We start from the raw sequence: 27915 nt of genomic DNA, 5'->3' as shown, positions 1-27915 counted from the left end.
GGCCCATCGGTGCTGTTTCGAGGGTAAACTCTTTGGAGCTGTAACGCGGATTTTGTTCTCTAAACTACAGCACCCAGCATGCCTCGCCCCTCATTATTGGTACTTAGTGTGCTTTCCTAGGATAGGGTAAAAAGAAACTGAAATAACGATGACGTACTAAGGAGGAAAAAAAATTGAATACGTTGTTTGAGCGTGTTATTCAGAGAAGCCCCAGTGGCCTAATGGATAAGGCATTGGCCTCCTAAGCCAGGGATTGTGGGTTCGAGTCCCATCTGGGGTGGCTTGGGCTTTTGCTTTTAAAATAAACTTTTCAGTAAAACTTTTGCCTTTTTACATTCTTAAACAACTATAGCGAGAGATGCTAACTTAATTATACTTTTTAAAGATGGTAAGTGTATGCGTGGTTTTTCTAAGTGTGGGGCTACAGTTAGAATCAACATACTCGCATTTCCTTCTTCTGAGCCGTAATCCCATTAAGATTTCTGGGACGTCAGTACGTTGAATTTTGATAGCCCCTCTAGAAATAAATAAAACCTTCTAAAAGTTTTCTATTTCAAATTGACACCCACTTCCGCCTTGCCCTCATTTTCTCCAGAGTCAGCGGTCCGTCGGCGAAAGGCGTCTCAAATGACACAAGCAGGAAAGGAACAAGGACCTCGTTTTCCCTCGCCCGGCCTTCTCCAGGCTATTCAGTTACACTCGGCTTTCGTTTGCTTTTCTCTTAACACCTGAAGACGCCGCTCGGCGTTCGATTAATAACGCTCCCTCAAAGAAGACAGGCGAGACATTCCACCGTCCAGCAATCGATAGGGGGAGCCGGCAGTCCGGTTCCGATCGTACCATGAAGTGGCTTGGCAGGAGGGGTAAGGGAGTAAGAGGGGCGTAGGGCGCCGCACCAGGCTCGGACGACAGGAAAATGGCGGCCTTAGGGTCACCGCTACGCACTTGGCGAGGCCTTCTACGGGAATTACGCTACTTGAACGCGGCCACAGGCCGACCCTATCGCGACACCGCGGCCTATCGGTACCTCGTGAAGGCTTTCCGTGCACATCGGGTACGGAAGCCCGTGACGGCGTGCTCCCGCGTCCCTTTACCGGGATGGGAGGGAGAGTCGGGTCTGGGCGGAGTGAAGCGCGGCCGGCCTCAGCCCTCGTTTCTGAAGCCCTGGTTCCCTCCAAACAGACCCAGGCCCTAGGCCCTGGTCTAAGGTCTAAGGCCTAAGCCCGGGTCCTAAGGACCGACGGGAGAGCAGAGTTGCCCTGGGGTGGAGTCGTCCCCGCGGATTTCATTGGCTGTCTTTGGCCTGTGCGGAGGGGAAAGTCAGAGGGAAGTGAAATGGAGGAAATAGAGAGGGACAAGAAAAAAGATGTTTTTTGGTGGAGAGTGTCGGGTCATAGCCACAGCATTCTCCTTTCCGTAGGAGAGCTATTCTGAGAACCAGTTTTTGATGCCAGAGGAATATTGGGAGCTTCTTAAAGAGCTACGCCACTTTAGGAAATGGTGCCTTGTAGAGCTGAACTAGAAACCTCTAATGAAGTGGTACTGTGAGTTACATTAACGTGATTAATGACCAGATAACAGTTTTTATATCTGTAGCAGATACGAACATATGGGAGGCCATCATCCTTGGAAAATTCCTTTGTGAAATCTGCACTCCTACTTCCTAGGCAAGATCGGACGGAAGATAGTGTCTTTTTTCAAATGGAGCAACTGAGGCTCAGTTGACCTGTACAAGCACATGTATAGGCTCTAGATTACTTGGTTCCCAAATAAGAGCCTTCCATTTAATTGCTGCCTTTAGAGTTATTGATCTGGCTTGGAAAGAAGTTGCAACCTATCTCAGAAGTAATAAATTGGAAAGTCAGCTTGGGCTTTAGCAAAGGAAACAGTGTCCTTTGAGCAGTGTGGGCAGGGGGAGAACCATCATCCTAACCCTTGATTTTCTGAGCCATGGGAGTTAGAAGGCAAAATGTTAGAACTAAACTTCAGCTAGTTTTTAAAAGGTCACAATATAAGGAACTAATAGGAGGAACTTGGCTAAAAAGTTGACGAATAAGATCCACATGGGTCCTGTCTTTAAAAAGCTTAGAATCCACTTGAGGAGCCATATGACCAAGCACTTACAATAAACAATTGGTAAGGGAGTAGACAGACAACGGGGCCTGGTATACAGAACGGGTAGGCTTTCAGGAGGAAATTCATTAACCAGGGACTTGGAGAATAAATTAGAGTTATTAGTAAGATGGGAAGATGAGGTCCAAGTGAGGAAGCTGCACAACTGAAAGCCCAGAGGTGAGAAGAACTGACAGTTGAGAGCGGTTAAGGCTTAGGGTGTGGTGGAGGAAGAGGAGGTAGGTTGTAGGCAGGAATTTAAACTTTATTGTCAATGTAATGGGAAGTCACTCTAACCTTCTTAAGGTGACATGATTATATTTGTACCTTATGGAGGCAACATTATTGCCCTTGAGGGGGGCTTCGTAATGACTCTAAAATTCCTTGCAAATGCATCTAGAATTCATGCTAAAAATTCCAGAAACACCACTGTGTGGAATGCGTGTGAGGATATGGGGAATGGTTTCTATTTCCTGCTGGCTCCGAGTTAACTCAGTAATCATCTGTGCCCGTTTTCTCTCCCATTTCCCTAGGCTGAAGGGATTCAATTAGGGAGTGATCTCCCTTTTCTCCATAGGGAAAATACAGTTTTCTATTTCGTTAGATCTCCTTTGGTCGCTTGTGGTTAGCTACTATGTTATATTGCTGACGCTTCTCTCCTGACTTCTCATGATTCAGGCTAAGCTGAATCAAAATCAGTTATATTGTCCTATACTAACATAGAATTCCTGTTTCAAATTCTATCAATTTGGACTTATATAATAGAAATGAATGTTACCCTTTGTTGATGCTTGACATTAGTGTTGCTCTCATAAATTTTAATTATAAAAAGTTAAGTTGATTAAAGCAGATGAATTGTATTTTTGAGCAGCTTGTAGGTGATCTGTAAATATTAAACCAAACATTCTAGTTTTCAGATTCCAAACCTAGATATTCAAGTAAAGAAAGGTCAAAGAAAGACATATGGTAGGCAGTGGTGCCCTGAGATGAATCTGCACTTGGACAGGGCTCCTTAAGTCATTTGAGGCTATACACACATCTCCGTCTCACCTTTCCTGCCCCTTTCTCACAGTCTCAGAACCTAAAACTAGTCAAGTCTGTGTACTAATTTACTTAATCTGGAAGTTAATTATGATGAAGAAAAAACAGGGTCTGAAGTCACTTTGGAATGGATATGGAGTTTCCAGCTTCTAAAGGTCATCAGAATACAGATTTTTCAGATGAATAAGCAAATTGTGAGAGCGAGTATAATTAAGTAATATGAACATATACATATTACTTTTGTTTATAAAATATTTTGTTACTGGTGAGGACAAAGCTATTTTTCAGACAAAATAAGTTTTTAATTTTCATTTAAATGAAAGGCATATGCAATATTAACCAGAGTCTACAGTCACAGAAAATAAAGCAGCCCTTCATTAGTTTGAAGGGGAGAAAGTTCTGTATTTTATTCCTTAGGTGACATTAATGATCAGTGACCTGACTATAGTTCCCCTTCTCTGGCATTAGCCAACCATGGAGACTCTCTGGGCTTTAGTTCCCTCATTCATTAAATGAGGATGTTGAAACAAAAAATAAACTTTTTTCCAGTATTAAAATTTGAGGACACAATGAAATGCTACAGTGAAACTCCTTGTAAAATTCCTCTTCGATTAACAGGCGCCAGCTTTCCTAATCATCAACAATTACAGAGCGCCTCTACATATGTATCAAGTATACACAGACACGTTTGTTTTTCCTCTGTGCAATTTACTTTCATTCTAGAGAATGCTTGTTTAATAAATCTTTCTCTGTGGCTCTGTATCTGCAGCTGCACTGTTAATAGAATATCTGACCTTGCTCCTCCTCCAGGTCACCAGTGAGAAGTTATGCAGAGCCCAGCATGAGCTTCATTTCCAAGCCGCCGCCTATCTCTGCCTTCTACGCAGCATCCGAGAACATGTGGCCCTTCATCAGGAATTTCATGGCAAGGGTGAGCGCTCAGTGGAGGAGTCGGCTGGCTTAGTGGGTCTCCAGTTGCCCCAACAGCCAGGAGGGAAGGGCTGGGAGCCATGAAAATGGAGCGATTCCTTGGATGCTGCCTTCATACAAGAATTTAATAATTTCTATCAATATGTATTTATCATTAAAATTTTTTTAAAAGTTTAGGGGTTTTCCCTGAAATTTTGTTGACTCTTTCTTAAGTTTTCATCTTTATTCTCTGTGAATTTACTGAAGTTCTTATACTAGGCTAATTGATGTTCTTGATTTACTTTTAAAACTTAGTGTTTTATTTTTCAATTTAAAAAGTAATACAGCCTATTAAGGAATTCAAGTGGTGTAGACATATAAAATAAAGCCCTCTTACCTTTTCCCTTGTCTCTCCGTTCCCTCCCTCTCCCAGCTTCATTACAGGTGGGTAATGATTACTAACCGTTTGGTGTGCATCTTTCTAGATGTTTCCTATGCAGAAACAATTACACTGATAATACCTTTTATCTAAAAATACACAAATATGATGTTATGGTCCTGGTAGGAAACAGATGGCATGCTCAAACAGGGTTACTGAGGAGAGTTAATGAAGGGATATTTATAAAGAGTTGGGTTGACTTAAGGTCAACAAGATGGGCTACAACAGTGGGGAGCTGTTATCCCTGTAGGCCTGACGGAGTTGACCCTTAGGTATAACAGCATGGCCACCACTCAACTACACGCTGCAGGAAGACCAGGGAGAGGGCGATGGAATGAGCACACTGACTTCTCTTCCCTTCTGCCTTTTACCCTCCATGTCAAATTGCTCTTCCTCTTGAATTCTCTATCAGGGTGAAGGGCTCCTCCATGCACTTGGCTGACCAAGTGAAGAACCTGGGCTTCATTCTTTATTTCTCTTTCTCACTCTCCACATCCAGTCAGTAAGTTCTGCTTCTGCAAGAAGTGTTAGCATCCCTGTCTCTGTCCTAGTTCAAGCACTGGAAATCTTTTGGCTCAACTATTAAACTAGACTCCTAAATGGTCCCCTCGCCTCTAAAGTCCTGAACTCCTCAAATAAAAATTCTCTGGGAACTACCAGTAGTTCTTTATCTGTGCCCCCTTTGTGTATATGTCAGTTTCTTCAGGTCTTATAATTGTAGACATATCTTATAATCTCTTTTTCCCTGGACTGTCATCTCCTTTAGAGTAAGCACAACGTCTCATTTTTTTTAATTTATTTTTTTAAACTTTATTTATTTATTGCCTGTGTTGGGTCTTCGTTGCTGCACACGACTTTCTCTAGTTGTGGCAAGTGAGGGCTACTCTTTGTCGTGGTATGTGGGCTTCTCATTGCGGTGGCCTCTCGTTGTGGAGCATGGGCTCTAGGTGTGTGGGCTTCAGTAGTTGCGGCACATGGGCTCAGTATCGGCATCGTCCACGAGGACTTACATAGACAGTTATTCAGTGTTTGTGGCTCGAGGGCTATAGAGCACAGGCTCAATAGTTGTGGTGCACAGACTCAATAGTTGTGGTGCACAGGCTTAGTTGCTCCGTGGCATGTGGAATCTTCCTGGCCCAGGGATCAAACCCGTGTCCCCTTCATTGGCAGACAGATTCTTAACCACTGCACTACCTAGGAAGTCCCTCATTTATTTTTATTTTTTTTAATTTATTATTTTTGGGGGGGTACACCAAGTTCAATCATCTGTTTTTATACACATATCCCCATATTCCCTCCCTCCCTCAACTTCCCCCCCACCCTCCCTCGAGTCCCCCCCACCCTCCCCGTCCCAGTCCTCTAAGGCATCTTCCATTCTCGAGTTGTACTCCCTTTGTTATACAACAACTTCCCACTGGCTATCTGTTTAACAGTTGGTACTATATATATGTCTGTGCTACTCTCTCGCTACGTCTCAGCTTCCCCTTCACCCCCCGCCCCCCCAAACCTCGAGTTCTCCAGTCCGTTCTCTGCATCTGCGTCCTTGTTCTTGTCTTGTCACTGAGTTCATCAGTACCATTTTTAGATTCCGTATATGTGAGTTAGCATACAATATTTGTCTTTCTCTTTCTGACTTACTTCACTCTGTATGACAGACTGTAGGTCTATCCACCTCATTACATATAGCTCCATCTCATCCCTTTTTATAGCTGAGTAATATCCCATTGTATATATATATATGCCACACCCTCATTTATTTATTTTTATTTTTTGTAGTCTATAAAGCATCTTCCACTAGGACTTACATAGAGTTATTCAGTGTTTTGAATGCATGGCTCAGTTCTACTCACTAGGAGTACAATCTGAACAGAAATACTCATAAAGCACTTCAAAATCTCTCTTCTAAGAGATTAACATTAAAATAATAGTATTAAGAGGTCAAACCAAGCATGTATTCAATTGAACAGATCAAAAACATAAAAATGTTTAACATACTATTTCCCCCTGCTTTATTTCATGGACATGGGTATATTATTATCTAAAGATGTTTTACTTTGCTAAGATGAAGAAAGCAAAATGATTCGGATAGAATGATGTTTTGATTCCCTTTTTAAAAAATATTGTATATGTAATAAATAACTTTTTTTTTTCTGGCTACGCTGAGCAGCTTGTGAGATCTTAGTTCCCCAATCAGGGATTGAACCCTGGGCCACAGCAGTGAAAGCGCCGAGTCCTAACCACTGGACTGCCAGGGAATTCCCATAACATTTTTAAAGAAAGATTTGAGGCAGAATTGCCTAACAGGGTAAGAAATACTTATGGGCTTGAAGTCATATAGACTCAGGCTTTAATCTTACCTTTATAATTTACCAGCTGTGTGATCTTAGGTAGGTTAGTTGGCCTGAGCTTGTTCCCTCTTCTGCAGAATGAGAATGCCAGCAAGGTGGTTGTAATAAGTGAGAATAATGTTTACATAAAACATTTGCACAGTACGTAAGTGCCTAACAAAAAAGATCTTGTTTTCATCTTAAACCACCGCACCCTTATTCTTTCATCATGAACCCTTCTCTAAGCCCTATTGCCACCGGTCTTCTGAAATACATAGAAGTTATTTCCCATGGTTTAAATGATTTGCTCAGGCCACTTCTGTCCATATATTATCAACCTGTACCTCCTATCAATGGTCTTACGCCCAGAATTAGCTGAACTCAATTTTAGAAGGAATTGTTTCTGGAATACAAACTGTACAGTGATAAACTCTCTATACTGGGAATGTCCTAAAGCTAGGGACTCCTGAGGTTATGGCACTGTGTAAACTCACTACTCTAGTTTTTGAGAGTACATGCTTTACTCTAGATTTGGTACACGCTTTATCACACTCCTTTGCTGTCTCTTCTGACTGTCCTTTAACTTCAACTGCTTCTTCACTGAATTCTATGAGTATTTAAAACACGCTCACGGCTCTTCCATCTAAAAACAACTATAGTTGACCCTTGAACAATTTGGGGGATTAGGGGCACCAACCTTCTGGACAGTGAAAACTCCAAGTATAACTTACAGTTGGCCCTCCATGGTTCTGCATCTGCAGATTCAACCAGTTGCGGGTCGGGTAGTACTTTAGTATTTACCATTGAAAAAAATCCAGGTATAAGTGGACCAGCACAGTTCAAACACGTGTTGTTCAAGTATCAGTTGTACTCAGCTTTAACTCAAGTATCTTTTCAGCTACTATCTTCTAACTCGTTCCTCTTCACAAACACATTGAATGAATGTATTCAATGAATTGCATGAATTTATTCAGTGAATTGAGTGAATTTTCATTTTCTACATTTTTTTAAATCTTTATTGAATTTGTTACAGTATTGCTTCTGTTTTATGTTTTGGTTTTTTGCCCATGAGGCATGTGGGATCTTAGCTCCTGGACCAGAGATCGAACCCACAGCCCCCGAATTGGAAGGCAAAGTCTTAACCACTGGACTGCCAGGGAAATCCCTACATTTCTTAAACGTATAAAATAAGTTCTATTGAGGTATAATTTACATATAATAAATATACAGGTCATTGAATAATGACAAATGCACCTGTGTAATAACCACCACAATAAAGCTATAGAATCTTTTCATTGCCCCCAAAAGTTCCCTTGTGCCCCTTTGCAGACAATCCCTCTACCCCATACCTGGTCCCAGGCAACCACTGGCCTGCTTGCTGTCACCATACATTAGTTTGGCCTGTTCCAGTATTTCATCCAAATGTAGTTGTATAGTATGTACTTGGTTGAGTTGGTGTTTTGCTCAGCATACAGATTGTGAGGTTCATAATCCATGTTGTCTCATGTATCCATTTTCTGCATTTTTCATGGCCATTCATTCTTAATCCACTGCAGTCTGGTTTCTGCCCCTCCACTAGAACTGTCTTGCAAATTTACAAACGAACTTCATGCCACTAAACCCAATGGATCATTCCTTATCTTGCTGACATCAAGGGAGCATTTGCTGCTATTAACCATTCCTTCCTTTTCTCTTGGCTTTCATGACACATTTTGTTTTCTTTTCTCACTCTAGCCATTTGTCTTCAGTTTCCTCTTCTTTTATCCCTTACATGTTGGTGTTCCTCGGGTTCAGACCTAGGTCCTTACCTCACATTCTACATGCTTTCCCTGGGTGATTGCCTCTATTCCAAGGCTTTAACTATCATCAACAGGCTAACTCCAATCCAGGCCCCCCTGCCAAGCTATAGACCTGTATGTCCAGCAGCCAGACACCAGTTAGGTGACTCAAAGGCATCTCAAATTCAGTGCATCTAAAATGGAACCTCCTCATTCCCCCATAAAATCTCTGGTGTTCCCTGTTTACTGACATTCTTACTTGTCACTTAAGCCAGAAGTCTGAGTTGTTCAAGACTGCTTCCTTTCCTTCACTTCCTCAGCTAAATAGTCACTAAATTAGATTCTACCTCCTAAGAATCTTGACTATTGTCGCTACCCCAGTGCAGACCTCTTATCTCCTGCATCTCTTCTCTGAACCACTGCCCTCCTTAACTGGTCTCGTTAAATCCAAACTGCTGTCTTCAATCCATCCATATTCCACTATATACAGATCTGATCTTGTCTCTCTCTAGCTTACAACCCTTCAAGTTAAACTATAACCAGGGCCTCCAGGATATGGCCCTTGCCAAATCTCTTTAGTCACATCTCTACGTCTTACATTTGACAGTCTAGCCATATGAAATTTGGTTCTAGGAGCCATGGCTTTCTTTCAACATTCTGCTGTGTGCAGCTTGTGGGATGTTGATTCCCCAACCAGGGATTGAACTCAGGGATATGGCACTGAAAATGCTAAGTTCTAACTATGGGACTGCCAGGGAATTCCCTCAACAAGCATTTTCTTCTAAATGCCTACTGTGGGCTGACAGCGGCTTAGGTATCCTTATCTTTTAACTCAAAAAAAAAAAAAAAGCATGAATCCTTTTTCAAGCAACATGGTTTGTATATGCTTAGTGCTTTTAATTCCTCTGTCTTTAATAGACCAACCAACTAGCTCATTCAGTTCAGGCTTGGCTCTTACTATTTCTTCTCCCCATAAACTTCATGTTTATGCATTTTGACTAGAACTGTTTCTGGCCATAAGGTATTGAGTTATTAGTACTTTTCTTGTCCCTTGTCTGGATAAGTGTTCAAGATACAAATATGAACATAATAAGAACAAAAGGTTCACATACTAGGATTATATGGGGTGGAAAGAAAGCAGCATAGTTTTGACTAAAGGTAGGCTAATCCAAGGCACGTTCTGTTTATAAGGTAAATTTTTATTCACTCAACTAAATGATATATAATTTACACAGAATTTGAATTTTTTTTGGTGGGGGGGGAGGTAGCACCACATAGCATGTGGGATCTTAGTTCCCTGACCAGGCATCAAACCTGTGCCCCCTGCAGCGGAAGCATGGAGTCTTAACCACTGGACTGCCAGGGAATTCCCCCAGAATTTGAATTTTCTAATCTACATTCAAATTAACAGGAACCATGTTTATAATATTTGATTTTAGGTATGTACTCATGCCCCAAGAATAACTGCAATGTTAAATTTTACTATATAGTCTTTATTTATTTACTATGTTAGTTGTCTGCTCTGGATGGCTAACAAAATGTACGCTACTTGTACCTATTCTAATTTTTAATTACCTAGTTTCTGGCATGTACAGATTAAAAGTATATACTGCTCTTATAAGTTACTGTTTCCTTATGAGACCTTATTCCTGAAGGAATGGATATCATTGCTAAAATGTACACAAAGACATGTTCATAGAGATTTTTGCTTTTTTCAGATAAGAGTAACACACAGTTACTAAATTTTAAAAATTAACAAAGTTTACAAAGAGAACAAACTTCTAATTCTGTTAATGATAGTCTAGGTAATTTGAATTAACCCTTCTGTTAAAACGTGGATGAAATATTTTTAAAAATTTTTTAAATCATTAAAGAGCTATTAAGATAAGTAGGTATATACTAGGCCGAATCTTAGAAGACAAGAAGCAAGAAAAGTGCGTGCAGTGCACAAAGGCACATTTTTTGGCTTCAGGGCATTTGCCAATTTAGTAGCAATAGCTTCAGTATTGAAACTGACCTGCACTTTTGGTGGGATTATAGGGCTAAGGAGGCAAAAGGCAAAATCTAAAGCCCACCAAGGTGGACACTGTAATAAACCCACACTCACTTTAAACTAGGACCCTGCAGTTTACCCTCAAGGGTGAACCTGAAATAAAAAAGCCCTTCCCAGGCTTTCAGACCATATTTTTGACATTTTGGTGGCAAGAGAAATTAAAGCATCGAAGTTGTATTATGGTGACTCTTGGCAAGTACTTCAAGTTACTATCAGAGAAAAATAAAAATCCTCTCTGGAGAAAGACAGCATTATATTCTACTTAAGGCTTGTATTATTCCTACACATATTTTTTCAAATACATGTTCATCACGCAAAAATAACCAGACAGAAGAAAACAAGACCCCGTAAGTGAAAACCAGGAGAAACAACAGACAATAGAAACAGAACCACAGAAAACACCAGATATTATAATTAGCAAACTCAGATTACAAAACAATTATGGTCACTAGGGTCAAAGAATAGCCAACCCTGGGAATTTCATCAAGGAACCAGAAACTATAAGAAAATGACAGATTTGAGAAAACAAATAAAAATTCTAGAACTGAAAAAATAAAGAATTCAATGGATGGTTTTAACAGCAGACTAGATAGAGCTGAAGGGAGATTAGTGAACTACAAAATTTGTCAGAAAAAAAAGCATCAAGAAGGTAGCTTGTCAAGACAAGGTGTAAAATGCTAAGAGAGTAAAGAGATATAGAGGAAACAGTTAAAATTGTTTATTTGGAGGTCCAGAAGCTGATGAATGACAGTATTTGAGAATAGCTAAAAAATTCCTGGAATTGATAAAAGATGTCAGTTCACAGATTCTAAAAGCTCAATGAATCTCAAGCAGAATAAATAAAAATAAACCCACACCCAGATACATTATAGTAAGTTGCAGAAAACCACAGGCAAAAAGAACAAAATTTGAAAGCAGCCAGCTATCTTCAAAGAAGTGATAGACTGAGAACTGAGGAGCAATGAAGGCAGCAGAACAATAGAATCTATGTGCCGAAAAAAAATAACTTCCAACTTAGAGTATCTGTCTAGAATTGAGAAAGGCAAAATAAAGGTCTTTTCAGGTCAACAAAAATGGAAGAATTCCCTACTAGCAGGCCAACACTAAAGTAAACCCTGAGGCAGAGTAGGCATTTCCCTAAAGAGCTAGATAGTAAAAACTTCAGTTTTGCAGGCCATAAGGTATGGTTCTGCCACAACCACTCAACCCTTCTGTAGTAGTGCAAAAGAAACCATAGAGAATAACAAATGAATAAGCCTGGCAGTATTCCAATGAAACGATTCACAAAAATTGGCAATAGGCTGGATTTGATGGGTGAATTGCATATTGCTGACTCCTGTCCTAAAGTTTAAACATCAGATAAAAGGGAAATGATCCCAGATGGAAAGGCAGTGATTCCGGAAGGAAAGAAAAGCAAAGAAAGTGGTAAATAAATAAACATCAATTATATGAAACTTGGTTTTAAAAAACATAAAGATCTGGGAATTCCCTGGCGGTCCAGTAGGACTCTGCACTTTCACTGCCATGGGCCTGGCTTTGATCCCTACTTGGGGAACTAAGATCCCAGAAGCGGAAGCCATTGTGGAGTGCAGCAAAACAAAACAAAATGAAACAAAAACAAAACCATAAAGAACTAAAGCACATGATTAACAAGAGCATGTATGTTGGGAAGAGATTAAATGGAGTTAGTTTTCTAGGTTCTCTGTATTATCTTTCTGGGGAAGTGTAAAGGTATTGATTAAATTAGACGTTGATACATTAAAAACGTCCCTTATATCTTCTAGGGTAACTGCTAAAAGAATAAAAACAGACTAAAATTCCCAAACTACTATAATGGGAAAAAAATGGAATGATTAAAAGGCAAGCAAGAAAGGAGAGAAAATTAAACATAAAGCAGGTGAGACAGACAAAATAAGAGCTTTAAACTCAAGCACATGTGTAATTAATTACATGAATATAAATTATTAAATGCTGCAATTAAAACAGTGAATAAAAACTATGTTTTTTTAAAAATAAGAGATACATCTAAAATGTAAGCAACCAGAAAGGTAGAAAGTAAGAAAAAGAACTAAAATCTCTTCATTAACACATAACGTTTAAACATTTTAGTGTTATTTTCCTCCTAAAGACATTGTATATATAATAGTGCATTCATCTCAGACATATTAATTTGTAAATTTTTCTTTTATTGTAAATAGCTTTCAAAGGATGATATTCCAAGTATTGCAGTTGTTTGAATTTTCAGTTCTCTGAGTAACTGGTGGGAAACTATCTTGTCAGTTACTGAACACTACGATGATTCTAACATTTTTATTAGCCCAATATGCATTTAAAGGGATCTTGGGGGAATTTCCTGGCGGTCCGGCGGTTGGGACTCCGTGCTTTCACTGCATTGGCACAGGTTCCATGACTAGCCAGGGAACTAATATCCCGCAAGCAGCGCAGTGCTGCCAAAAAAGAAAAAAGGGTCTTGGGACTATGATTTCATGTAAATTTTTTATTGATCTTGATAATAAACGGTAAGTTTCAAGGCAATGTACATAAAATTTTAATGAAACAAAATATTACCATTATTTCCTTTCAAGGTACCTATGTCTCATCTTAAGGAATTGTTTCACAAAAAAAGGTAAAACATCAGGACAAGGCTCTGGGCTAGGCATTTTCTGCTAGCTCATTTGGTCCTCACAACAGCGCTGTAAGTACGTATATCTTCATCAGACATGAGATCAAAAAATAAATCGCTGAAGGTCCCAGTTAGTAATCCGTCGACCTACGTTTGGAATGCAGGGTGACAGCAAGCTAAGAACCCACAGGCTTTCTTTTCCGTTGTCAATGCTGCTGATATACTGAAAAGGCCTTATCCTTCAAACTTAGCTCTCAAGCAGGAAAAAACTGTCTACAAAATGACCTCCTTTACTTCCTTAGAATACTGCTTAATTTTTATAGCTTCCTGCTATATATAAGTAACGATGATAAATCCGAATGGGTTAGAGGGCCTGTTTCCTAGTTCATTAATTTCAGGAGTTATTTCCTGAACCTGACTTACTCAAGTTGGGGGGCCTTAAAGCCTCCCTGCATACATTAAGGAAAATGACCCAGCTGTCAGATCTCCAGAGCTCCTTCTGTAGAGGGTCGGGCAGCTGTGAGAAAAGGGTTGAGTCAGGTGGGCCCTTGAAACGAGTTAATCGGTTAGAGTATTCATCACGAATACACCCACATTCCCTACTAAGACTGCTAACCTCCGTCGAAACGACGGGCATGGACTCTACTTACTTTCGACTCGGGCTAACCCTCTTGCACACTGGCTAACTTGGGTCTGGTTCGCCAGCACAGCGTGCGACGCGGCCCTAACGGACCTGCAGCCTGGAGCGTGAGGTTTGGCGCCCGGGGCGGATCCGCCTCGAGGGTCCGTGGACGCATCAGAGTCTCGCGATATCTGGAGGGCAGGGTCGGGAGAGGGCCCCGTGCACGCGCCCGAGAGCCGTTAGGGTGGAACCCCTCCCGCGCGGGGCGGGCGGAGCAAATACAGTTGGACGCCAGTTGGTGGAGCCCTCGCGGGAAACGACTGAGCGCGAGGAGCGTGCGCGCTCACGTCGCGGCGACGGTGGCGGTGAGCGGCGTCAGAGCTTGGAGGGGGGGCTGACGTCTTCTGGCGGGTGGCGGTGTTGGAGACGCGAGCTTGCTTAGCCGGTATTGCTTCTGTCTCAGGAGCCCGACAGAGAGTGAGGGAACGAGAGTCGCTTTCGGTGGCTGTTGCCTTCCACGTACGCGTCGTCGTGAGGAGCGCAGCCCGGACTCTCCTGCAGCCCCTCCGGCTCCCTTTCCGCACGCCTCGAGGCAGCGGCGGCAACCGAGACAGCGTCTCACCTTCCCCCACCCCTTCCCCTTGTCCCCCCCGCCCGAAAGGGCCCGGTCTGCGCCCCACCCCCGCCCGTCCGCCCGCCCGCTACGCCGCCGCCATGTCGGCGCAGGCCCAGATGCGCGCGATGCTGGACCAGTTGATGGGCACCTCCCGGGACGGTAAGTCTCTGCCAGTGCCCTGGGGGTGGGGGAAGGGAAGGGGAAGGCGAAGGGAAGGGGCTCTGCGGGCGCACCCGGGCTTGTGTGTGTGGCTGAGTAAGGGGCTCCCAGATTGGTAACACGAGGTCCCGGCTCCCGTCCCATCCAATCAAGGCTGGGCAGGCGGGCCTGGGGGGCGGTGACCGAGCGGATTGGCGGGAATTGCTGCCAATGGGATCAGGCGGGGCCTGGAGGCCGAACGGGGAGTTTGAGCCTTGAGTGTTGACTTGGCTGGGACCGGAGAGCCCACGTCTCTCTTGCGTAGTCGGGCGGCCTGTTTTGTCGCTGATTAGGTACCTGCGGACCGCAAAAGCCTCCGCCCCCTGAACTAATTCCTCAACCCAGAGCTTTGGGATGAACCCTCGCCGCCGCCCTCCAGAGTGTCCAGAGAGAACTGGCCCCCACCAACCACCCCCTTACCTGGGTCCGGAGAAAACCTTTACTAGGAATCCAGTCCCAGAGATGAAACAACCATTCTTATGGGAAAATCTGACCCAAACCATGGTTTCTTGAAGCGGGTGTGTTTGGCCCATTTTGTGAAAAGAAGGATGTTACGGCCTGTTTTTTCCGAGAGACCTCCATTTTGTTAGACAATTTAATAGAGGCTTTGTTCAGTAAATATTGACAAACCTTGCTTGTGTCCCGAATAGAACCATTTTGAAAATGTGGTGCCCAATGAAGTAGAATTGATCCTTTTAGGCGCTTAGGTTAGAGTTGATATAGAAAACCACTAATGGCTGGATATCTTTTTGTCATAGAGAATTTCTAGATAAGATGAAATGCTGATGCTTTTTCGGTAATGATAATTAGTAATGTAGTCTTTGAAATTCGACTCAAGTCTATGCTAATATGGAGGAAGGCTCTAGTTCACTACTTTCTCTCTTAAAAGCAAAGCCAATACTTGCTCATTTTTGTATGTTGCTTGTTCAGGTAAATAGTTTCTGAGCTATTAGAGAAATGCTTTTTTCTTGACAAAATTGCTTGACGTAAGAGAAAAGGCACACTTAACTTTTTAGCAATCGGTATTTTAATTTCCTAGGATGTTTTGCAGCAAAATATGTGAGTAGATTAAAAACATTTTATTGAATTCAAATGCTTTTAGCAGTGCATACTTTGCATGGTTTTTCAGTGTTCATAGTTCAGTTTTAATGAACACCCACACTTGGAACCTTTCTTCGTAGAACGTGTAGAAAAGTAGATGTAGATCGCATACCTACTTGTGGTTGTGTAGAGCGAGGGCAAGATTGGGAAGGAAATGAATTTTATTTATGTAGTAAACCCTTGAGAGTTGACATCAATTAAAAATGCCACTGGAGAAACTTTTATCAGTTATCATTTTTCACTTTTAGATAAGAATGGTTTTTTATAACAGATGGTTTTGAGAAGGGGCTTAATCCAGGATTTTAGCTAACAGAGTAATCTTTGTAGCAAAATTATATAAATCATTTCATTTAAGACATTCTTTACATGATCCTTTTAATCCCAGATGGGTACCATTTTTTGGTATCTTCTGCATGGATTGAATTTCCTAATTTTACTGGGAGGGTAGTTGGATCAAAATAACCACTGTCACCTGATAAATTTCCAAACTAGGCAGCCAATCTGGTATTGCAAAACTGAATTAAAATATATGTGTAAGTGTACGTATATGTATATATGCATATATACACACGTATTAACATATATATTTTTCCTTTGTGTGTAATCAGCAGAAACTTGGATTTCCTAAAATCCACTCTGCTTTGTATACAAATAAATTTATATTTTTATGTGTCTGTTACTGGGTTTTTTTTTGCCTCCAGACTAAAAGGATTTACCAATGAACCCATGTTTACAAGTCCACGATATTATTTAGCTGAAATGACTGGATTGTCACTGCTCTGTTGGGTCAGAAGTAAGAAACATACTACTTTCAAGGAAAAGAATTGAATGTTTTTTTAGATACCCAAATTAGATACCCAAATTAGTTCTTTGATGTATATAAGATAAGAATCAGAGCATTCTTTTCCTTCTTACCAGGTAGCTAATGAGTTTACATATTCCATCTTATGATTCAGGACCTTTAAATAATTAGAATTTTTTTTTTTTAGTGTACAGTCAACTTCAAGTTATCCAGGAATAGGGGGACATGGATACCTTCCTGAATAACACCATGTAATTTGAAACCATATAATGGGAAGCTTTGTACTGGACACAGGAATAGCTTACAGGGAATGCTGTTGGGTGTCTTTGGTACTAAGAGGTGGAAATGGGGATCCAAGAGGTGGGAGAGATGGAAAAGGTAGGTAGGAGGGTATTTAAAGCAGCTGTGTCTAATTTTTATTTTATCTTTTATTTTTATTTAATTTTATTTTTGAATCCCATAGACTAACTATAAAGCAGCCACTGTCTTTTTGTCAGGGTGGCAGTAACCACCCCCTCAACTCTTAGTGTCCTGTCTGTGAGGCAATCTGAGGTGGCACAGGAGGCCAAGGGCACTTTGAATTTTACCTCCTTTGCCCCCCAATGAAAGATTTATTTCCTCTTCCCTTACCCCAAATCATAATTTTTAATTAGTTCCTTTTTAAACTCCTTGGAGATGTGTCTGTTAAATGTAATTTACTTTGAATTACTTAAATCAGTTAATCATGTAGATTACCTAAACTTTACTGAAGTTCTCAGAAATAGGAATTTTAGTAGGGAAATGGAGAGGTAATTTTGGGTCACTGGGCACTCCCAGAAAGGACAGTCCTGGGTGAGTGGTGGAAGTGGGAGGCTTTGGACAACTAGAGGGCAGCATGATGGCGCTGGGAGGCTGGGCAGGGGGATGACCAGGAGGTGGGAGAGGAATGCATAAGGGAGGTGGGAGGGCCAAAGACAAACTTTGCCTTCTTTGCAATTTTGCCTAGGGCCCTGGTGGTGGCAACCGCCTGTGTGCCACTGAAAATCGTGCCGATGCCTGGCATACTGCATAAATGGAAGCAGGGTACCGCGTGAGTTGAAACATTGGTCACACTACATAAAGTTTGTATATGTGAATCAGTGTAACTCATACCCATGTAACTGGGGGTCTGACTGTATTTGGATTTTTCTGATAAGGCATCATGGGCTAAGGAAAAGAGCACTGGGCTGAGACTCAGGAGACCTGGTTTCTAGCCCCAGCTGTACCTCTAATTGTAACCTTGGGTAAGTCACTTAACCTTTTTTGCCTCAAGTTAAATCTATAATCTGTCAAATGAGAAGCCAAGTAACTTCCTATGTTATCCTCAAAAATGTTGAAAAATAAGTATATTTTAATTTTTTTAAAAGGGAGGATCCATAAGTAGATATAAATTAGTATCTTATTTTATCTGAAGTTTAAGATACATTAAATTTTATAAGTACTTTTGTTTTAGTTGTTAGCATTAATAGAAGGGAGAGGGATAATTTGTTTTCCCCAAACATTCCATTTGAAAGCAGGGAGGAGAAGCAAAGGAAAAATAAGCAGCAGTTCAGCTGAATTGTCTGTGTGATGGTTGGAGGAATCTAGTGTTTTCACACAGCCTGCAGTCATTTTTGTTGAATTGGCTTACTTGGAAGGATGTGCCTTAGCTAAAGCCCTTTTGCCAACAAGTACAGTTTAGTTATGAGAAGTCTCTGGTCCTGACCCCAGAAAGGCCTTGCAAGGTTTGAGGGATAGGAATTAAACAAAATTGAGGGTGTGAATTTAGATTATATGCTAAGTTAGCAACTTAAGAAGTTACAGAAGGTAGTTTTGGGGATTCCATACCTCTTAATTGCTTATAACCTTTAAATGGGAACAGAGACCATCTCTGAAAGGTTACACCAGGCCAGCAATGGCAGTCTGCTCTCAACAGCAACCAATAGACTAATGGAATTCAGAATATAGATTATAATTTTGTAGCATCGTTAGTTGTCCATTATGGTTAGGGAATGTTTAGGGAAAGTTAAAGCTTTAAGATAATTTTAGCTGTTTTTGATGGTAATCCTTCTGAATATATGATATACTTTCTTAGTTAATAGAGTGCATTAATCATAATTTAATATTTTTGGTGATCACTTACATTGTATGGTAGTTGTAGTTTATGGGATGTAAATTTAAAAGGATGTGTATCCTAGGAGATACCCGGGAAAATACAGTTCAGAAAATCATTCACTTGTTTCTGGTACAAGTTTAGTGATAACATAACTGTTGAATCTATGGAATAGTATGACCTTGCTGCCTTTCTGCAAAATGAATGATTGAATCAACGATTGAAGTAGTGTTTTCTTCAGTGGATTTTCTTTATAAAATCATCTTTACTGTCATCTGTGTTCCTTGATTTGTCATCAACATTGAGAGCATTTTCTTTTCATTTTCTCTCATTAACATAGTGAATCATACTTATTTCTTGGTCAATTGTAAATCATTCTCCTATTCCACTTGGATTGTTCATTTTAAGTGAAGGAGGCATAGCCTTTGATGTGCAGGCACACATTTTTTGAAATAATAATGGGCTATATCTAACTCTAGAGCTTGTAAATCCTTTAACATTATAAGAAATTTTAGCAAGCATGACATTAACTAGTTAAACATAAAGTTTAACAGAGTTTTAGTAAATATATGGTTTTATCAGAGGTCCAGGCATATCAAAACACTGAAAACTGTTAACACCCACATAGTGAATCCATTTAAAACAACTTTAACTCACTTCGAACTCTGAATGATATTTCTATGTTCAGAACAGCCCAGAAAACAATAACATTATCACCTTCTACAACTCTGCAGTGTTCTTGGCTTCTCTACAGTTCTTTAGATCTCCTCAAGGAAACTTGTGCTTCTGAGACATTCTTGTGTTCCGGGTAAAAAAATAAATTAAAACCAAAGAAAAATCATTTTGTCTATCAGTGCATAAGATTTAAAAGCAGCAGGTAAATACTTTGATTTGGTTTGGGTAAGATGTCATATAAGGATAAATGGTAGTGAGCTACATGTTCAAGATGGGTAGCAAAAAGTCAAGGACAGGTAGGTGTCATGAATAGGGGTAAGGTTTAGTGAGAGTTTCACTACCAGGTGGTTCATATCAACATTAAAACTTGAAGTTGCTAAGGGTTCAGGCAAGTTTGAGGTTGCAAAGACAGACAGAGGGCTTAAAACAGTAAGCGTGGGCAAGACTAGCTAAGTGAGGCAGGTACTCTCCTCAAGAATGGAATTCCAGAAAGGTGCTTGAAATGAACAGAATCCTAAAAGCCCAGGGCTGTTAGTATATTCATTGAGGACACATAATTGATTATACTACCCAACTTAATAATCAGTCTACTAAGAAATTGTAGACTAAGAAGATGAAGAAAGTTGGGACATGTTACTGGAGAGAGAATGAGGGAGTGGGAGGGAGGCTAAGTTTATGACAAGAATCTTATGGATTCAGCACCTGCAAGAAAGTCATTCTGTTCCTCTTCAGTTTAAGTTCTCATACACTAGCAGCTGCTAGGATAGAAATTAGAAGGCAAGGCCAAAATAGATCAGTTAATCAGTTTTATAAGATTATTGAGGATAGAGAGAAAAGTAGCTTCTAAAAACTCTGAAATTGGCTGCAGCTTCCTGTTTTTGTTTTAACTGAGTAGCTTAAGACTTTGAAAACTCAAAGCCATTAGAAGGTAACATGTATCTCAATCAACTGAATAAATGTTATATTTTGCTGTTTAATATGGGCTAGAGAAAGGAGTCTTTAATACATTTTTCTTAAAATACACTCACTAGATATTGATCCTTATGTTCTAATTTAGTTGGGAACCATGTGCAATGATGTTTGACCTCTGTGATTCAACATGAAAAGAATTTAACCAGCTGCCCTTGCTGAATCTTTTGTCATGTCTCCTGAGTGCATGGTAAATTTTGTTTTTATTTTCTTGAGACCTCAGTTTTCTGCCGACATCAGTTTTCTCTTTCAGAGTTAAACTTTCCAAAGCTTTGCCTTTTGATAAAATAGGTTGGATATTTATTGGATAGTATCTACAGTATACATGTATCTTGCTGTTCAGCTGCTTCTGTGTTCTGTCCTACTACTATGATATACAATATACCCTTTTCAGTTACTTGAGGGTGCTATGTTTTAGATCAGGGTTGGCACTGTGGCCCGCCTGTTTTTTGTAAATAAAGTTTTGTTGGAGCACAGTCATGCCCATTTGTGTAGTCTATAGCTGCTTTGCCTCACAGCAGCAGAGTTGGGTAGTTGCAACAGAGATATATAGCTGGTAAGCGTAAAGTATTTGCTATCTGGCCCTTTATGAAAACGCTTGTTGACCATTGTTCTAAATCAGTGTTTCTCAAAAATGTGGTACCCAGATCAGCAACCTTAGCATCACCCAGAAACTTGTTAGAAACACATATTCCTAGACGCACCACCCCAGGCCTACCAAATCAGAAGTTCTGGGGATGGGGGCCAGCAATTTGTGTTTTAAGAAGCCTTGCACATGACTCTGATGCACATTAAAAGTTTGAGAAACGCTGTTCTGGATAAATATCTCCCAAATGTAAGTCATATATATCACCTTTACTGTTTTTTACCATTTTTTCTTGTTGTTTGTTTAATATTTTGGTTGTCAACTCATTTTCTGAAAATTTAAGCGAATTTTAAAATGAAAGTTTTGTCACCAGAAAAATAAATGCAGTGAAAACAACATGGTGTCATAAGAGATAACTAGACTCTGTTGTCACCCTATGCTAAAAATTAGAACTCATTAAATGTATTAATTAAATACATAGTAAGCACCAAGTGGAAAATTCTTGACTTAATCATGATAATCACTAAGTGATTGAGTGATATTTAAAATATCATGTTGATGAAGTCATATAACACCTAAAGTCATTTTTTTTGTACAAATCCCGTACTTCATGAAATATGATTCTAGTTTCTCATATGGAAGGAAAGCTGCATGAACTGTATATACCTAAGCCGCTAAGTGGAAATGACCTTTCCTTAGAAATAGATAGAAATACACACCCATGAGATGGAGAGATATAGAAGTCCCTAGAGAGGTCTATCTAGACTACTAGGAGGAAATTACCTATTTAGCTTCATCTTAACTCTCGATTAATGTTTTGGTCCATAGTGGTCAGCCTTTCTTCAGGATTTCACCAACCTGTTCCACAGTGGGATTGTGAAGAGATGCTGGCTGTGGGAAAAGCTGCTTATCAAAGAAAGCCCCTGGACTAGAAACTGGGGGAAAGTGCTGTGATTCTACATTATGGACAAGGAACCACCAGGGCGTGCTTACTAGGAAAACAGTTGATTCACCTCAGATTTTAGAAACCATGTATTTGTATTTTGAGAAATTCTGGTATGAAAATAAATGATTTAATTTGCCTCATAGTATTAGAGGGAATACTTTCCCAGACATGGTGTTCTGATACTGGCTGATGTGTTTTCGGGTGTAGTAATTGTCTGTGGGACTAGAACCTGACTATCTTTAGGTTGCTGAGTTGCTTCAGTTTCTTTCTTGCTTGCTTTTTAATAGAGATGATGGACATATTTGCTTCTGTTGTTGTTTGACTGTGATAAAGTAGTGACGTAGGACTCTAATCCTAGAGGGACTGAAAGTCTAGTAGGGAGTGAAGATTTACATATGAACCGTTAAGTTTATTTTTAAGTGATAAATTCTGTGATACTGATTGCATATAGGTGTCTAATTTTGAAAAGTGTTTAAAAATATATAAAAGACTACCTAACACCTATAGGAATGAACAAATGTTATTTTGTATGTTTCCCTCAGATTTAAAAAAAAAAAGTGTTACAAATGAAGTCCCTTATGTTCTCCTTCACAGTTTCAGTCCTTTCCCCCAAAGGCAATTCTTGTGAATATGTCACGGTTTTCCTGCTGTTGTTTCAGTAGTTCTAAGGCTCAGTCTCCTTCATGGTAATCTCCGTTTTTCATTTTAACTTCCTTTATCATTGAGTTGTTGTCACCTCTGTCCTTTGATATTCTCATTTCTTTTCCCTTTTTATTTCTTTTCTTTGTTGGTTTTAGATTTGGGGAGGCTCTGCTTAGCTTTTATAGCAATCACCAACCATTCAGAACTTGTCACTTTAATAGACAAATCAGCCAATTACTTTTTCTTTGGTTCTTTTCAGCTATTACTTCATAGCCAAAGATAGCTTTCATTACTTCTAATTTTGTGTATAAAAAGTTATGGATGATAAAAGGCACCAGATATCCAGAGTATAGATGTTATTGTATCAGAATTGCAACTAAGTATCAAAATATGAAATTTAGCAGGTTGCAACTTTTTTATGGGTGACTTCCCTTGATGACATATACCATAAAACAAATTGTATATAATCCACTTTTAGGAGTAAATTTGTGGGTAACTATTTATTCAGGCTTTTCTAATGTGTGTCTTAAATCTAAGGGGAGGAATATGTTGATTTCCTAAAGCATGTATCCCCCTGGCAGAAATGTGATGGCATTGGCCCCTGTCAGTGGCCAAGATTCTATGCTTGTATAATAAGAGAAGATAGGGTTGTGGCAAGGGGTGGAATAGAGCCCTTGAAATGTAGCTACTTTAGTATTTCTTTTTGCACATTTCCTTCACCATTCTGCTAGCTCTTAAAGACCCTGAGTAAGCTTTTCCTCCTACTACCAAGGCTGTTTCCTAGTTTCATTCCTTATAATTTTTATATGGATTTTCATAGGCAAGTACGCTGATTTAAAAAATTATTTTAGCGTTATTAATCTTGGATCATATTGAGCAAGAATGAACTTGTTTTGGAAATTTCTTCTACAGTGGGCATTGCATTTTTAAAATGTCAGGCTTGTCATGGGGATTATGGTAGGGGTGATATTAGTACCTATTTGTAATGATAAACCTATAGGACCATATGAAAGAATTAAGAGGGATAGCCTTTCAGTACCCTTATTTTTGCATTTTCTGGGGGAAAGGAAAGCCTCTACTACTACTTAGTATGATTTTATAAGTTTTGTTAGAAAGAAGTTACTTGATATTACATTTGGAAGGGAGAATGCCTTAATTAGTCTTTCCTGCTGCCCATCTTTGGCTGAGTATTTTTTCTTTCCTTTCCTTATGTAATAAATACATTCCTGACAAGTTTGGCATGTATCGAGTCTTATTAAATGTTTTCAAAGCGTCAGTAATATTAAAACATGGTAGTGCATCTTTTCATAAAATGAACCGTATACTTTGTACTATATAAATATACAATGGATTAAACGGAGTGTATTTATTAACAAGGTAACATGGAGTAATAGGAGCTTTTTCTTTTAAGGTTATTATAAAAGGGTTCTTATAGGTGAGCTTTAGGCTAAATTCTAAAGGAACAACAAAGGTAGGTGGAAGAAGTTAGTGGACTCGGTGAGACTATTGGAGGAGGGTGTAAAAATGACCAAATTTGTTCTTTACTATAATAGTTATGGTGTAGCACTAGCTTTTATCTTGGTTCCATGTGAAGACATAAGGGTTTACTTGTCCATATGAAGATGTGTTTACTAGTACAGGACAAGTCTCTTCCTGCTCTGTACTAGACTAGAAATTGGTCTTTATATAGTTCCCACATTATTATGTGGATTCTTAGCTTATTTTGTAAGAAAAGGTAAGAAGAAGGTGGAATATTTGAAGACTTGAGGGCACAGGGAAATGAGAAACTTTAAGCTTATGTACCTCTCTTTCTAGCTCTGGCTTTCCTTTCACTAGAAGGGTATGGAATTTATTTCAGAGGGAATGTGCCTACCCTGTCCCAAGCCAACAGTGACACGTGGCCCCTAAGAAGTATACCTGTGGGGAGGGCTTTGATTGTCCCACTGGAGAATGTGGGAGAGCTTTTCCTCTCCTGGCCCCATTTATAAACTAGGATGCTTCCATTCGTTTTGTGTGCTGTTGAGTTTTCTCCTCTCTGTTTTCTCTAAGCTAAGCTCTTAGCTAATTCTGTACAAAAGAAATACTAATTAGTTGTTTTTATAAATTGCTTGCCATTAATGCCTGATAAAATGCAGTAAAATAAGGATTCTGCATACCATTATATATGTCAAATATTACAAACTTTAAGGTTCTTTTGAAATTACAATACTAAACTCAGTTCACTTTTGCTTAGCCTTCACAGTTGTTGATCACATAGCATGGTCATCCACTCACAGCTTAAAAAAATACAGGGAGCATCGGAGAGAATGGGTAAAGTAAAATTTTGATGTTTTTAAAATAGCACCTAAATCTATGAAAGTTGATTTGATTTATTGTTTGTATGGGAGGGAGAGGGTGGTTGGCACTGGAAGGGAGGGGGTGGATATTGGGAAAATAGCATGCACCATGTAAAATGATGTCAGATACCGTCTAGGCTAAGATTTTTAAGTGTTACTACTATAGTTTAAGTCTGTTTCAGAAAAGGCAGGACCATAAAATGGCAGTGTTGGGATTTACAGTGGGCTTATCTTCCCTCCCTACAGATTGAAGGGGGTTTTGAGAATAGCAATATTTGAGTAGTTTGGACAGAAGCCTTCTTTTTAGAGTGACCTGTCCATATTCCCTGAGTGAAACTGCCTCAGTAGCACCTGAGGTTCTGTTAACATTACTGAAAGACCTTGAGAGGAATAATATGTATTCCAGCTTTTATTGTACACCTGTGACTCAGGTGTTCCCAAATATAGGTTATAATTCATGAAACTCATGAAGGGGTTGAACAGAGAGAGGTTAAGAGAGTTGTTACTCTGAAGTTAGTTGCTTGGTAGAAAAAACATTAATAGAAATTTTGATACTTCCATTCAGATGAAGAACACCTTTTCTTTCCAAGTTCAAAATCAAGTTTTTAATCTCAAACCTTGTCATTATAGTTATGTACAAAACCTAATTAATTAGTATTATAGAGGTTATAGAGAAGAGAGCCTGCCATGTTTTTATGTGTAGGGCATTTTGTTGTGAACTCAGCTTGGTCTAATCTCTGCCCCATTATTTTTAAACTTTTTTTCTTTGTTTACACATTTAAAATCTGGGTGAAGAAAAAACTAAATCAAATTTTACCCTAAAAATATTATTCTTGCCCCAACTTTGCTATTTCGCTACATGAAGCCATTTGCCAAAGTCAGATGTGCTTTACTTACTGTTTCCCAAACCTTCCTGCCTCTGTAAGCTTTGTCAAAGGTATTATGCCAGTTTGGAATGCTCTTCTTTCACCTTTCCTTTGGTCTGAGTCCTATCTTTCCTTCAAATAATGGCTTCTACTTATCACAGGAAGCCTTCTCTAACCTCTTCAGTCCTTGGTGGTCATTCTAGTCTTAGAATTCCTGAACTACTACTATTTGGTAGTATTTCATCCATTACAAACATTCATTTGGCACTTGGATCATGCTTCCTTTTGTTATGACTTGTTACTGCATTTAAATGTCCTGTTTCTCTAGGAAAACGATGGGCTCCTTGAGGGTAGAGAGCTTGTCTTAAATGCCTCTTTGTAATCCTATTGCCTAGCACAGAGGATATGTTCAGTAATCGGCTTGATTCTATGATTTGGATCCAATGTTAGTGTAACAGACCAATTTTTTTTTTAACTTAGGTTATTTTTATAATGAATATATATCCAGAAAACCCAGAGATAAAGTACATTGAATTAATAAAGTAATTCCTTGTATTATAAGGAGATTTGGTTCATATTTATTCCTTATTAATTACAGTTTCCCCCTCCCCCCTTTGTTTTTTAGTGGGTACTGTTTTACCTAGTTTCTTTGGAAAAACATGGTTTGGGCCAGATATATTGACAGAAACCAAAAATACTAGTATTTTTGTTTTAAATTCTTTGTTGGTTTAGCCAGATTATACTTTCATGGCATAAGCCCAAATAAATGTATTAAATACTGCATGGTAATATAACCAAATTATTTTAAAATGTTAACCTTAAAGTCTCTCAAGTAAAATTTTAAAAATATCAATAAACAGACACTCAGTTGCTAGTCCCTCTCAGGGTATTTCTGTATCCCAAATTATTAGGAATTTTATTATGTCATTGTTATAAAGATTTCTGTACTGTACAGGCTGATATTTGATAGCTGTATTGTGTTTGCTGCAGTTATCAAATGTTTATAGAGCAATCATTCATGTGTAGTGAGGAGTTATTTAAAAATACTTTTTGGCATTTATAGAAACTGACACTTTTTTAAAGGTCATCAGGGATAATTTTGTTTAATTCATATTTAGAATTGTTCACATTTTGTCTGATAGCAGTGTCTTCAGGGCACATATACCTTAATATTAGATTTATGTTGTGATTTCTGACGAAGTCTTTGACTAGTAAAACTTCTAAGAATCTTAATTTTATTTTAAGCTTATAATAGTCTTGAGCCATTTAATTTGACAAAGCTCTGAAACAATACTGCTGTTGCATTACTGAAAAGCTTAGATACTTGTAGCAGGGAGACTTCTACATATGTAAGTTTTTTCTTCTTCAAAAATTTATATTAAATTTCTTAGCATATTTTGGGTACAGATTTAAAATAATTTTTCTTACATGTGAGAAAGCAAAAAGCCTCTAATACAGCATTGCCACTCTGGTGTGAGCTCATCAGAGTACCATTCTGACATGAGCTTAAGGCCCTCACCAAAGTCTGGATGAACTATACTTTATTAAAAAAACATTTTTTAAAACCATAGTTTGCCCAAGGACCACTTTATAGAGTTCCAGCCTTGGGCTTTTAAAACTATGATCAATCATATTCTTCTCTAGGGTTACACTTGTTAAGTCAGTGTTTAAAACAAAAAAACAAAACCCCTGATTTTGTTCACTTTTGTTTTCATATACAAGAATCTTTACAGTCAACATGTACTTCTAGATGCTGTATTGAAATTGCTGGCAGGGTCTATTCTATACAAACTGAACAATCTGGCCCCTTGTTTTATTTGTAAAGGTTCAATGTATCTATGCCTGCCTACTTCAGTCTGCAAGGGAGTGTCAGAAAGGCCCCGCATTCGCCGAGCCGTGAGTTATCACTAACTTTTCAGATGTGTTAATGAATGTGGAACAAAAGCAGTTGTGTTTAAAAGCAAAAAAGAACCATCAAAATAACTTTTATTATAGTAGCAGGCGTGAACACTAAATGAATTATTCCAAATTGTGGTGTCAGAAATAACCTACTGTAACTAGAGACTAGCCTCTAGAAAACCTATTGTTGAACTGCTCTGAAGCCATCATTTTAGATATAAATTACTGTTCTTAAAATTTTATAAACCCTGGTTGCAAATTAATG

General features: G+C 39.2%; 2 protein-coding genes and 1 non-coding gene across 5 annotated transcripts in view; all 3 read left to right on the top strand.

Moving 5' to 3' along the window:
* The first annotated feature begins 207 nt into the window (after positions 1-207).
* TRNAR-CCU (transfer RNA arginine (anticodon CCU)) lies at positions 208-280 on the top strand. The gene has a single exon. It is a non-coding gene; the product is annotated as a tRNA-Arg (tRNA).
* Positions 281-730: 450 nt separating this feature from the next.
* FMC1 (formation of mitochondrial complex V assembly factor 1 homolog) lies at positions 731-4259 on the top strand. Its single transcript, XM_057731413.1, has 2 exons — positions 731-1054; positions 3964-4259. Exons 1-2 carry the CDS (start codon positions 917-919, stop codon positions 4165-4167), a joined length of 342 nt encoding a protein of 113 aa, XP_057587396.1. The 5' UTR covers positions 731-916; the 3' UTR covers positions 4168-4259.
* Positions 4260-14267: 10008 nt separating this feature from the next.
* LUC7L2 (LUC7 like 2, pre-mRNA splicing factor) overlaps positions 14268-27915 on the top strand; it is a 57850-nt gene continuing 44202 nt past the window's right edge. Inside the window, exons 1-4 of one of the 3 annotated variants that reach the window (XM_057731411.1) lie at positions 14268-14679; positions 17607-17883; positions 20464-20565; positions 21790-27647. In XM_057731411.1, coding sequence (XP_057587394.1) covers positions 27590-27647 — 58 coding nt within the window. In that variant the 5' untranslated portion in view covers positions 14268-14679; positions 17607-17883; positions 20464-20565; positions 21790-27589. The remainder of the gene's footprint in view (positions 14680-17606; positions 17884-20463; positions 20566-21789; positions 27648-27915) is intronic. The other 2 variants (XM_057731412.1, XM_057731410.1) reach the window with 2 other exon arrangements.

The sequence above is a fragment of the Hippopotamus amphibius genome, chromosome 4, assembly GCF_030028045.1.
Source record: "Hippopotamus amphibius kiboko isolate mHipAmp2 chromosome 4, mHipAmp2.hap2, whole genome shotgun sequence".
Classification (NCBI taxonomy): Eukaryota; Metazoa; Chordata; class Mammalia; order Artiodactyla; family Hippopotamidae; genus Hippopotamus; species Hippopotamus amphibius.
Note: the sequence above shows the minus strand (reverse complement) of the source record. Positions and strands in the feature narration are given on the sequence as shown.